At 37.6% G+C, this 12,199-nt stretch overlaps 2 protein-coding genes across 7 annotated transcripts; one reads left to right on the top strand and one right to left on the bottom strand.

Annotated features, from left to right (window-relative positions):
• nosip (nitric oxide synthase interacting protein) lies at positions 1-3,693 on the top strand. Of its 4 annotated transcripts, none has more exons than XM_016541677.1 (10): positions 1-80; positions 335-416; positions 507-612; positions 776-857; positions 946-1,081; positions 1,169-1,314; positions 1,686-1,802; positions 3,015-3,085; positions 3,211-3,319; positions 3,414-3,693. In XM_016541677.1, exons 2-10 carry the CDS (start codon positions 347-349, stop codon positions 3,483-3,485), a joined length of 909 nt encoding a protein of 302 aa, XP_016397163.1. In that variant the 5' UTR covers positions 1-80; positions 335-346; the 3' UTR covers positions 3,486-3,693. The 4 variants fall into 4 exon arrangements, with proteins under 4 accessions (XP_016397163.1, XP_016397162.1, XP_016397164.1 ...); XM_016541676.1 differs by having other exon boundaries at positions 7-80; positions 185-416; XM_016541678.1 differs by having other exon boundaries at positions 26-80; positions 340-416.
• Positions 3,694-3,701: 8 nt separating this feature from the next.
• On the bottom strand, positions 3,702-7,162 carry LOC107730752 (reticulocalbin-1-like). Of its 3 annotated transcripts, none has more exons than XM_016541673.1 (8): positions 7,062-7,162; positions 6,451-6,672; positions 6,162-6,355; positions 5,723-5,895; positions 5,272-5,332; positions 5,070-5,161; positions 4,877-4,984; positions 3,702-3,873 (listed from the first exon to the last, which is right to left on the bottom strand). In XM_016541673.1, exons 2-8 carry the CDS (start codon positions 6,663-6,665, stop codon positions 3,769-3,771), a joined length of 948 nt encoding a protein of 315 aa, XP_016397159.1. In that variant the 5' UTR covers positions 6,666-6,672; positions 7,062-7,162; the 3' UTR covers positions 3,702-3,768. The 3 variants fall into 3 exon arrangements, with proteins under 3 accessions (XP_016397159.1, XP_016397157.1, XP_016397158.1); XM_016541671.1 differs by lacking the exon at positions 3,702-3,873 and adding an exon at positions 4,058-4,688; XM_016541672.1 differs by lacking the exon at positions 3,702-3,873 and adding an exon at positions 4,058-4,688 and having other exon boundaries at positions 6,451-6,668; positions 7,062-7,154.
• Between the last annotated feature and the right edge of the window lie 5,037 nt (positions 7,163-12,199).

Genomic DNA, 12,199 nt, shown 5'->3' with positions numbered 1-12,199 from the left:
CTCTGCGAACTTTTATTCTGAAATTTATGACGAATCAGGAAGAGGAGCAAAAGATCCTTTCCGGTTCAGGATCATAAGAGGTAAACAGCAACTTCTGTGCTTATTCCCGCACTTTTATATCTACTATTAATATATGAAAGAACAAATTGCGATTGATTAATGTGTTGCTTCCGGTTTGTTGTAGCATGTGTGGTGTCTATTATGGATTTCCCGGGAAATCCTCCTCCTGGGCGTGTTCACTAAGCAATTATCCATCATGGGCCGACGTGTATTTATGTAAAACTATGTGCAAAATCTGTTCACCAGCTTCATAAAAACAATTCATTCTGTACAGTAAAGGACAGACATGACTCGACACGGGAAAAACTGCACAGCAGGAGCCGTTTACACTTATCACGAGAAGAAGAAAGACACCGGTAATGTATCCATGTAACATTAGTCTGTGACATGAAATGATTGCATTGTAATTACAATAACAAATTGTGCGTCTCACTTCATATTTTCAGCCGCTTCTGGTTATGGGACACAAAGTGTGCGTTTGGGGAAGGATGCCATCAAAGATTTTGACTGCTGCTGTCTCTCCTTGCAGCCCTGCAGGGACCCTGTCTTAACGTAAAAGCCACATTTGCACTCATAGAAATGTTTTAATGCTGAAATTGTCTGCATGCGGTTATTTTATGCAGTCTTAAGTGATTATACTGAGTGTTACTGGCCCATTTGCGTGTCGGCAGCTTGGAGACTGGGATGTGTTTGTGTTTATATTTGCTTCCTACAGTGAAGATGGATACTTATATGAAAAAGAAGCCATCCTGCAATACATCCTTCACCAGAAAACAGATATTGCCAAGAAAATGAAGGTTCGTGCACTTTTTACAAATGTATTTTGCTCTAAATGTGAATGTCCTTCTCTGTTTGTCTAACACACACATATATTTTTAAACTCAGGCATATGAGAAGCAGAAACGGGCTCTAAAGAGTGAAGGCCAGCTGGAGTCCAAGTTTGAGGAGCGAGAGAGAGCTGAGAAGTTCAAACAGAGAGAGAACAACATTGTCTCCAAGCCAATCAACCCCTTTACCTCAGGTATGAAAACTAGACAAGGTGGTTTAAACTTAAGCACAACACAATGAGATTCCTGCTTGATTATGTGTATAACTCATGTTTCTGTAGATAAATCTAAGGATGAAGGAAGCCAGAAGGGCTCAAGCAGCTCCTCCAGTTCTGACACAGGAGTGTCCAGTTCCTCTTCAGCTCTGCCCAGCTTCTGGATCCCCAGTCTCACACCAGAGGCCAAGCCCACCTTGCTTAAAAAACCTGTGGGTCTCTAGATCTGTCACGTTCCCCTCTTTGCCAACCACGTGCCCCTAACCTTGGGTCTTCAGTAGTCAGGTGTCATTCATGGAAGTGCATTACACAAGAGGTTGTGCTTGCCCTGAAATCAGTTTGCATGCCAAATGTTCTTTTGATCGGTCATGATGCCCTTGATTGGTTTGTTTGTCCAGCTCTCCTCCTGGTTCAGTCAGTTCTCCACTCTGTGTGTTCAGTAGCTTCTTGTGTCATGATTGTCCTCTTTTAAAGGATCTCACCCTGTATGGGGCACTTAATTTAAGATATACACCTCACAAATAAACTCTTTGGACATCAACTATTATCATTAACTGTTTTTCCTTCTCTCTTGCTTTTTCAGTCAAAGACAGTGTTGTGCCCCATGTCAGGACGTCCTTTGAAGATGAGTGATTTGATTTCAGTGCGCTTCACTCCGCTGGACCCCAGTCTGGACAGAGTGGCCCTCCTCACACGCCAAGTAAAAAGCCCTAATTTTTGAGCTTGCTTTTTTTTTTTTTGACCTTTATCTCTCTCTTTCTATTTAATGCTGTGTACATTACCTTTCAAAAGTTTGGGGTTGGTAAGATTATATAATGCTTTTGAAATATTTGAAATATTACAATTTTAAATTATTTACTCCAGTCCACAGTGTCACATGATCCTTCAGAAATCAAGGAGGGATGTAAGAGGCGTTTGAAGTCAGTTCAGATATTAAACGAATCGCAATACAGTTGCTGGTGGGGGTTCATATGAATGTTTCTCTGAGGGAAACTGACTGTCTTCAGAAACGTTTAGATGGTATTTTTATTTGCATCTTGCCTCTATATGATGCATATTGAAGTAGCGGCAACCAAGGAAACGCTGTTTCGCTGCTGCTCCATAAGCGCCACCTGCTGTCAGAGAATGAATTTGCGTTCTTGTTCATCCTCCCTGCTTTTATGTAGTTTTATGTAGAATAATTTCACAAGCTAAAGTTAGACTATTGTTATTGCTCCAGATGCATTTTCTGCTGGAAAATGTGGATGTGATATATATATATCCAAGCTAGGAAAGAGCACAGGCAAAGCCTTAGTTTGTTTATCTGAAGAGATTTCTTTTATTTTTGTTATTTATTAATTTATTTGGGATTTGTTTTAAAATTAATATTATAATTATTTATTTGACCTAAAAGATATTCCCATGTCAGGTGCATCATTTTGTCTGAGAAATAATAAAAGGACTCTTTTTCATTTATAATTTGTCTTAAATCTCATGTTTAAAAAAAAAAAATCATTAAAAAAATCATATCATGAAACGTGAATTGTATCGCACTGTGAGTTGAGTAAATCGGTACATCCTTATTCCCAAGAAACATTTCTCATTATTATCAGCGTTGATAAAGGTTGTTTTTTTTTTTTTTTAAGAATTCTTTGATTAATAAGCTCAAAAGAGAACAGCATTTATTTGATTTTTTTTGTAACAATATATTTATTGTCACTATGATCAACTGAATGCATCATTGCTTAACAACAGTACTAATTTAAATATATATGAAATAAGACTAATTAATGTATTATTAAATGTTAAATATTTCTGTATTATATCTTAAGAAAAAAAACTGACCCAAACTTCTGAGTTACTGCACGTCTTTGCAGGCAGTATCTTTAAGGTGTTTATGGACTGTTCAGGAAATGTTTTATGTGGTCCTCAGGACAGATACGTGTGTGCAGTAACCAAAGACACGCTTGGGAACTCTGTGCCCTGTGCAGTTCTTAGACCCTCGTGAGTTTGACTTTTAAACTGTTTATTCGGCAAGAATTGATCTGAATTGTATACATTTTCATACATTTAGGCCTTGCCCTCACTTTTAGTTTATCTCTCTTTTTGTTTCCTGTCTTTCCCTCAAGTGGAGTCGTAGTCACTATGGAGTGTGTGGAGAAGCTCATACAGAAAGACATGATTGATCCAGTGACTGAAGACAAACTGAAAGAGAAGGACATCATACCTCTTCAGAGGGTGTGTATGAGAGAAATAATGCTATAAAGAGTGTCTCAATGTTTTACAAATGCACAAAGTCAGTGTTTAAATGTCTGTCTTTGCTCGTCGGCAGGGTGGGACTGGCTTTGCAGGCTCAGGAGTGGCCCTCAAAGCTAAAGAGGCCAGACCCGTTATGCAAGCATAAACAAGAGGATTGGACAACGCTTTGACCCTGTAAATATTGTCATTAATTTTGCTAGACTTTTTTGTAGTCCTTTTGTTGTCAGTTGTTTGATGAGGGGTAATCTGAGTGGATGTTGAAGTTATATTTTTCCTTGCCCCCAAAGATACTATTATGCAACAATATACAGTAGATGTGCTTTTTTTCTTTTTAAATAAATCATTCATTTTACACACTTCAAAAAATCACATTTGTCTTATTTTAATAGTTTTAAGAGACATTCAGGTTTTTTGTGGTCAAAATGAGGTTAAAGTTCATCATGATCTTCTACCAGGGTCCCAAAGTCAGTTATAGTGCTGACTTTAATGAAATCCATTTTATCCATGATCTCACTGATAGAGAGACGATCATCCTGGGAATGACATTAAGGACACAGATACAGTTTGGAAAGTGCAAAGGACAAAGAATGATTTAGCAGAGCAAGAGGGTGACTATTTAAAAAAAAAACTAAGCTTTTGTGATTAGAAATTAGACTTCTTATTAGAATGCAATGTAATGTCTTTGTGAGAACATTGAAATTAAACCCCACTCCACAATTGAAAAACCAACATGGCTTTATTTAGAATTCACAGAGAGAAAAATGTTCCACCAATACAGTGTCAATTACTTTTGTCTCCTCCCATCTATTGAATCCCTGCCCCTCTTTCCCTCCCTCTGGCTTCATTTCTCTGTGCCTATGCCTCTTTTCATGTAAGTGATATGTTGAATGTGAAATTTACTTCGTAACAGTCAAAAAAACAAGGCTGTTATTTTGAATACTGATGCAACTGGCCTTGTATTCAGTGCTGAATTCCTGAGCATCTCTCAAATGGAAGATATCATTTCATTTCCTCACAATTATCAAGCTGGAGTGTCTGTTCATAAGGAATGTGATTTTGTTTCAAAGGACGAAATGTGTTTGACAATAAATAAAGCTTTTGTCGGTCTCACTAAGATGCCTATCTTCATTGAAGCCTAATCCCTGACTTTTGGCTCTGGAAATGTTCCTAACCAACACTTCCTATCTTCTCACCTACACCCCAAATATATTGCCCTCCCCTGTACCCAGATATGCCAGCATTAAAGTTCATCATGTCTTTTGGTGAGATCCTCTCCGTAATTAGTCGCTTGGCTCCCGACAAACATGTTCCAGTTTGCCAGAATCTCATTCTTTGTGATTTTGTCATCCTGGATAATCAATTACATGAAGCAGTTGGAAGTCCATTGCAATTCATTGGCAGTGGATTAAAAGAAAGAAGACAGAGGTAAAGATTACTTTAAAATTGATTTTGAATTATTATTATTATTATTGGCATTGATGCATTATTGTGAATTAAAGATGCCACACACGTGAAGACCCAGTGAAAGCCACTTACGTTGTCTTTATCGGTTTCATGAATGAGATGTCGGGCCTCATTATCAGCATGGTCGACCTCTCCAGGGAGGATCCAATGAGATACTTCACTGGCATCAAGGAAACCGTCCTAACAAAAGCAAACAAATCATGAACCATGAAAGAATAGCCAGGAAACACTCCCTATGCTAATAAATTTCCTTCCCAATGCATACCTTGTTCATGTCTCTGAACTCTGAAAAGTGTTTCTTTTCTGTTGTGACCCAATCTGGTTCATTCTCTCCATTTTCAGGGCTGAACATGTCCCCTAGGGTCAAAAGGAACACATTTTCAATTCATTTGGTCACAAAATATCAGTTCTAATGTTAGCTTTCTTCTTTCCCAGGTGAACAGTGTTCCCTTACCAAAGGAACTTACCAATGTATTCCCGCAGATCAATCTTGCCATCACCATTCTTGTCAATGTCTTCAATTGTTTCCTGTAACAATAAAGTTTGCAGTAATCTGTTTCAGTGCTTCACAAGTGGTCTGTTCTGGTCTGACAGATGATAAACGCTAACAAGAGATAGCAAAATAAGCTATGATATTTATGGTAATTCTTCTGTCACTTGGCCAATTTTTATTATTATTTTAACATAAACACGTTCTGCAGAATCATCTAGAAACTTTCTCAAATCCTTTATTATTGTCAGATCACACAAGTTAAACATCTCACATAGTGAAAATGTGAACAAGAGATACATTTGGCTCTTGGTCTATAAGATTTTTTTCTCCGTGTAAATCTTCTCAACATGTATTAAACATATTTTTAAAAAGTTGTTTCTGTAAAAACATGCTGGTATAAATGCCTGCTGCGTTACTCTATGTACCTGTATCACAATGTCTCTCATGTGGTCAAACTCCTCTGGATGGAAGAAGGCAGTGAACTCTTCTCTGGTTGCAACACCGTCCCCGTCCCGGTCTGCAGACTTGAACCGTCTTTCATCTCTAGTGAGCATAGCTTTGTAACTCGCTTTATCATCCACATCATCAAACTCTGCATCTGGAATACAGTAGCATAGTACATTAACCATCAATATTCTTTAGTTCTGTAGTATGTATTGGAGTTTAAGGTCTAAACATTATTTGTTTAACATTTCTGGTCTATTTAAATGTAATACTAATTTATCAAAAATACAGTAGTTTCTTTTTGTGAATATGTTGCACTGTTGTGAACAATAAATTCATAACCCCACATAAACAGCTGTTTCTCATTAAAAGTCACATAATTAGTAGCCACGCCCAAATTCAAAGGCTTGTTTTAATTACCCATATAATATCCGTAGGTGGTGTTCTTGTACTCGATCCAGCCAATCTTCCCATCCTTGTTCTGGTCGTACTCTTTCCAGTGCTTGTCCACATTCTCCTCGATGTACCTCCTCTGCCTGTGCTTGATCCAGTGGTGTAGCTCAGCATGACTGATGAAGCCATCCTTATCCGTGTCAATCCTATCCACAATCTTTCTGCATGGGGAATATACAAAAAAATACAAAATGAGACACATGATAATATTACTATTCTCCTTTTTACTGTACCATTCTCTCTTGTTTCTTTTTACCCTAGTCTCTCTTTGCTCTCCTCAGGGCTTAGCTGGTCAAAGGTCTTGGCTTCCTCTTTGCCCAGGAAGGCCTCGTGGTCATACTGGTATCCATGGGCATCATCATGAACATGGTCACTGAGGTCAGGCTTATGATGTACACGCTTCTCCTGTGCAGGCACAGCAACTGTGACCCCAACAAACAGGGCAAGTGTCCCTAAAAAGAGCAGCTGCATATTCTTCCTAAGGAGTGTGTGTAAAGAGACAGAGAAAGATTTTATAAATTCTTTCTGCCCTAGAAAAAAAAAAAAGGATTATGCACACTAAACACACAAAGTCATTGCTTAGCATCAATGGTCTCATTCCATTTTAAACTAAATGATGCAGTATAGACATTTTATTTCAACTTTCTGAATAAGCATAAACTATTTTATGTTAAAGCATAATAATAAAAAACAAGAACATATCAAATCTAAAAATGATGTTTTGTATTATGCAGTGATTTACAGCATATAATGACTATTGAACGAACTGTACAAAAACAATTGACATTTAAAAAAAAAACTACAGAGCAATTTGTTTAAAATGAAAAAAATAAAATAAAAATAGCTAAAACTGTATAAATGACTTACCAAGCCTGCAGTGATTTCTGCTTGAGTACACCCGTTCAGCCTGAGTTGAGGACTACGCGTTGGCACTGTTCTTCTTTAAAGTGCACGTAAAAGTGGGTGGAGCAGCCACGTTACGTGCCCTCAAAAATGTTTTACTGACATGAATAAGAGCCAATTATAAGACGAGATTGGGCGGGGCCTATGAACATTCTAAATTCTACTGGCTGCGAAACGCCACGTTGACACACGAACGCGCATTCATAGAGGCAGGCGCGTTTTGGCAAACTTGCAAAAGGTTTTGAGGAGAGTTCATTTTTGACGGAAACATTGTGTTGATTTAATTTGGACTGATAAATTAATGGAAATAAATTAAGTTACATGCATGTTAAATAATCTTAATGTAACAGTGGTCTATGTCGTTTCGTAAATTAAAGGCAAACTTTTTTTTTTTTTTTTTTAAAGATATATTGTTAAATTGTTCCCGCAATTACAAGCGTTATGAGACACAATTACTCGGTTACTGGTTACTCGCATCAAAACATTTTGCAGAATCTTCCTTAAACTCTCTTCCTCAAATCCTTTATCATTGTCAGAGTGAAGTGTCAAGTGAAATTTCTCAATAATTGAATACCAGCATGTCAGTAGGCTATAGCTTTTAAATGTATTTCTTTAAAACAAGCTAGTATAATCCTTTTTTAAAAAATGAATCCTTCCTTTTTAACTAAACGGTTGGCATGCACTTTTCAGAAAGTTGACATCCAAAATAGTAATTTGTTTGTGGTCAGTTTGACAAAAGGGAGAACATGTTGTTGTTTTGCTATCACCAGGCTGCCAGTAGAGCTATAGGTCTAAGAAGTAAGGTTAAGGTACTAACTTGGTTAATGAGCAGACCTAGACAAATTGCAGATTTTTACATCCTTTCTCTGCTGTTTTTAGGGGAAATCTACATCAGTTCTGCATGAACATGGTAAAATGTGTTAAACTGAGCATAATCAGATTATCCAAAATATTTAATAAGCAAACACACAAGGGCCAGCATAAACTATCGTACTGTTTGGGGTCAGTTAAAAAAAGTTATTCAGCAAGAATGCAATAAATTTATCAAAAGTATTTGTAAAGAAATTTTAAATTTTACTTTTTTTTAAATAAATAAGAATCCTGAAAAAATGTATCACCGTTTCCATAAAAATATTAAGTAGCACAATGGATCATGTGACACTGAAGGGAGTAATGGCGGCTGAAAATTTATCTTTTTATCAAAGGAATAAATTACATTTTAAAGTATATTAAATAGAAAACATTTATTTTAAATGGTTAAACTGCTTCACATTATTCTTGCTTAAACCGTTTTTTTTTCTTCCATCAAATTAATGCAGCCTTGGTGAGCATAAGAGACTTCTTTAAAAAAAATAAATGGACCCCAAAAATTTAACAGTGTGTATGCATATAAGGGGGCTCAAATTCTACAGAAATCTACAAAAATTTATGCAGAATTTATTGCATCTAAAGTATATGTTAGCCTGCTTATGAGAAGACAAAATACATGCACCTATGGGTGCTAGGACCCGTGCCACAATCTCTCATTCTCCCTCACATCTTTTCACACAAATTTTCGCACCTGCCGTCTTTCTTTACCTCTTTGTCTCTCTCCAGACATACACAGTGCATCGTCCCTCGGTCCTCACCCCTTTTTCTCTCTCTCTCTCTCACTGTGTATATGTGTGTCCCCTCTCTTCTCTCTCTTTGCCTGTGGCTGTGTGTCTAGTACCATGGAGCAATTGAAGGTGACAGGGCCAGAGATAGAGGAGGGGAGAGGGAGGACGTGGCACTCTGTAGCCTGGGGGCACACAACAACACACAGAGAGACAGAAAGAGAGAGAGATGGGAAAGGAAATGGGAGGGCAGAGACGACAAAATAAGGAAGAAGACAAGTGCTCGGGAACCAAACGGATGACACAGAGTGATGGAGAGACTGTGGACCTAATGAATTATTTTTAATTGATGCATTAACATCAATGCCTCTACCGGATTTCGGCGTCACAAGCGGGGTATTGAGTACAACACTTACTCCTTTATCACATATACATGCACTCTCATACATGTACACACATTTTTTTAAGCGCTTGATGTTAATTTGTCCCGGCATTGTTGCTATGGTGACCTCTCTTCCCCCTCCCCCCCAGCAGAGAGAGAGAGGGTGACAGGGATGAACTAACAAGACACTGAAAAAATGTGCCCTAAAGGAGCGTACGCTCACACACCAGCACACATAATAAACACACACTCAACGTCACGTATGCAACACACTGACACTAAATATTAACAACATTTTATTAGGATCCGTTCTCATTTGCTTCACCTTTGTAACTACTTCAAAATGTAATCAACACGGAGAAAGATGCTCTTCATCTTCCATTGTATTTCTGTTTAAATCCTCTGTCTACATTGTCTTTTTCCGTGAATCCTCTGAATGAGTGACAAAGAGAGAGACATAGGTATGGGGGAGGAAGAGAGCGGAGGGTTTTGTCAACCGGAAATAAATAAAGCTGGCACCCTCCTTCTCCTCCGCCTCCTCTGTCTCTCTTTCTCGTGCCCTCCGTGTCCCCCTTCCTTGTTTTTTTCTACAAGGATACATCCATGGCCTCGTTATGTCTTGCTATTTCTCTCTTTCTGTTTCAGTTCCTTCACTATCAAGCGTGTACCGCACAAAACTCCTGTGTTTTGTTTGTGCCATGATGGTGTCCGTTGACCTGATGGTGCTTGTCATATTAAAGAGATAGACCTCCCAAAAATGAACGTTCTGTCATCATTTACTCACCCTCATGTCGTTCCAGACCTGTGTGATGTTATTTCTTCTGGAACACAAAAGGAGATGTTTATCAGAATGCTCGAGCTGCTCTTTTCCATACAATGGAAAAGTACCATAAAAGTAACATAACAGTTGTTCGCATGACTCTTGCACTGTATTCCAAGTCTTCTGAAGTAACACAATAGCTTTGAGCAGACCAACAGAATAAAATATTTGTCATTTTTGAAGCTTGACAGCTCATTCTGTCACCATTCACTTTCATTTTATAGAAAGAGCAGTGTGAATATTCTGCTAAACTTTGCGTTCCACAGAAGAAAGAAATTCATACAGGTCTGGAAAGACATGACGGTAAGTAACCGAAGATAAAATTTGCATTTTTAGAAGAATATCCTTTTAAGATTTGTGTAGATCTACTCTGACCCCATCAGTAAACTCAGTTTATTGACATAATACCCTCTCATTCAAAGTCTTTGCATAATATTTATACCCAATTTAACAACAGAAAAATAATGTCCAGTGTTTCTCAACCTTTTTGTCTTAAAGGCCCCCTTTTGTCCAAGACAATATTTGAAGGCCCTCCTGTCAAAGCTGATATATGTATCTTTGGTACTTCTGTTGTAATAAAATAAACAAACAAACTCAAAAAATATTTCAGCATAACATTCTACATGTTTTAGTGGGGTTTTCTTGGAATTTTAAATTAAGATTTTGTTAATATAACTAAATTTGAATAATTTAATATAACAACTCTTGGGGGCCTCCTTGAAAATTTGCTGATGCCCCCTAGTGGGTTCTGGTCCCCTGGTTGAGAACCACTGCCTTAGAGTGAATGCATAAAAAAAGAAACATCAATACACAAGAAAATAGTTCATGATTCACTGATTCTAGGTCTAATACCCAAAAGAAGAAATCAAAACCCCTTTGATCCATCCTTCTTCTTACCTCAAATGAGCATAAAGAGGCCTCATATTTATTTGCCTAAGTTGAACCTTTCATATTAACTAGAACCAAAATTGTCATGCTTGTAAGTACTGTTGGCTGAGTCTCCTGTATGAGGTCTCCAAGTCTCTCTCTCCCTCTGTTTTTCTCTCGTATTTTAACGTGTCACAGGCTCTTTGGTTTTTAAAGTTAATCCAATAAAATATGCAAATATAGCATTGGGATTGTCACAAAGTGCAGTGGAGGGTAAACATACCATATACACTCTGATGTGTGTGTGTGTATGTGTGTGTGTGTGTGTGTGTAGCAGAAGAGAGGCCCTCACATGCAAGTCTGACAGTGTTTACTCATGTTTGCATGTAATAGTACTAGCGAGCATGGATCGTACAGAGAACAGAGTAATGTGTGAAATTTCTCTTCTCACGAGAATGGCAGTGTCTTGTTTTAAAATTCAACAATATAAAGGTCTGTTCATCGAAATTATTTTTCAGCACAGCAGCTTCTATATGTTGTCTTTGTGTGTGTTTTATTATGAGTTAAATTGCTTTCTTTTAACCCTCATGTTCTTTTTGGGGAAAAGATGGCCCCAATGCCATCTAATGCTATTAAAAGCTTTAAAAATATATACTAAAATTATAGGTCAATACTTATGCTCACCAAGGCTGCATTTATTTGATTTATAATACAGTAAAACAGCAATATTGTATACAATTTTTTTATTTAAAATAACTGTTTTCTATTTCTATGTGTTTTTAAAAATAATTTATTTCTGTGATGGCAAAGCTACATTTTCATGTCTGAAATGAATTTTAATACTTTATGATAAATCATATATTCATTTTATTTATATCAGCATAGGGTTTTGATTATTTCATAGGAACCCATTAAAATAATTTGAATGGAAAATAAGTTAATTTTGTAATTATTTTCATTATTTTTATACATTGGTGTTGATCACAGCAGTGCACTGACCGCCGGCCATCATAGAGAAGGTGATCATGATCTGAAGCTCTCTCACAAGCTCTTAGGTTAGCCATTTTTGGAAGTCCGTACCTACAAAAAGTAAATTGCCTTTGTGATACTTTAGAAATAGCTTTACGTCTCCTCTTTTTCAGTCATTTTTTTGCCTCCATCTCTCTCTCTCACTTCATCACCTCTTTTCCTGGCATTAAGTCCAGACCTGACACTGACACGGACTCTGTGTGTCATCCCTCTCTCTCTCTTTCCCTCTCTCCCTCATTGCTTCAAGGACCAGAGTGCCTGCAGATGCATTTCTCTGTAGCCCACTACCCCTCCCTCGCCTCCTCTCTTTCGCCCTGTCTAACTCTCTCCATCTTTCTCTCCCTTTCCTCTCCTCCCATGCTCTCTCTGTCTCTCTCTCTCTCTCTCTCTCCCTCTCTCTCTCTCTCGA

Source organism: Sinocyclocheilus rhinocerous, unplaced genomic scaffold, assembly GCF_001515625.1.
Source record: "Sinocyclocheilus rhinocerous isolate Xijiao unplaced genomic scaffold, SAMN03320098_v1.1 scaffold549, whole genome shotgun sequence".
NCBI classification, from domain to species: domain Eukaryota; kingdom Metazoa; phylum Chordata; class Actinopteri; order Cypriniformes; family Cyprinidae; genus Sinocyclocheilus; species Sinocyclocheilus rhinocerous.
The sequence above is the reverse complement of the archived record's forward strand: the minus strand, read 5'-3'. Positions and strand labels throughout refer to the sequence as shown.

Excerpts from the sequence above, each read along its gene's own strand:
- nosip (XM_016541677.1), top strand. The coding sequence starts at position 347 with ATGACTCGACACGGGAAAAACTGCACAGCAGGAGCCGTTTACACTTAT. Across the intron at positions 1,082-1,168 it reads AATCAACCCCTTTACCTCAG|ATAAATCTAAGGATGAAGGA; the intron begins GTATGAAAACTA and ends ATGTTTCTGTAG. Across the intron at positions 3,086-3,210 it reads TGTGCAGTTCTTAGACCCTC|TGGAGTCGTAGTCACTATGG; the intron begins GTGAGTTTGACT and ends CTTTCCCTCAAG.
- LOC107730752 (XM_016541671.1), bottom strand. The coding sequence starts at position 6,665 with ATGCAGCTGCTCTTTTTAGGGACACTTGCCCTGTTTGTTGGGGTCACA. Across the intron at positions 5,333-5,722 it reads TGAGAGACATTGTGATACAG|GAAACAATTGAAGACATTGA; the intron begins GTACATAGAGTA and ends TTATTGTTACAG. Across the intron at positions 4,985-5,069 it reads AGTTCAGAGACATGAACAAG|GACGGTTTCCTTGATGCCAG; the intron begins GTATGCATTGGG and ends TGCTTTTGTTAG.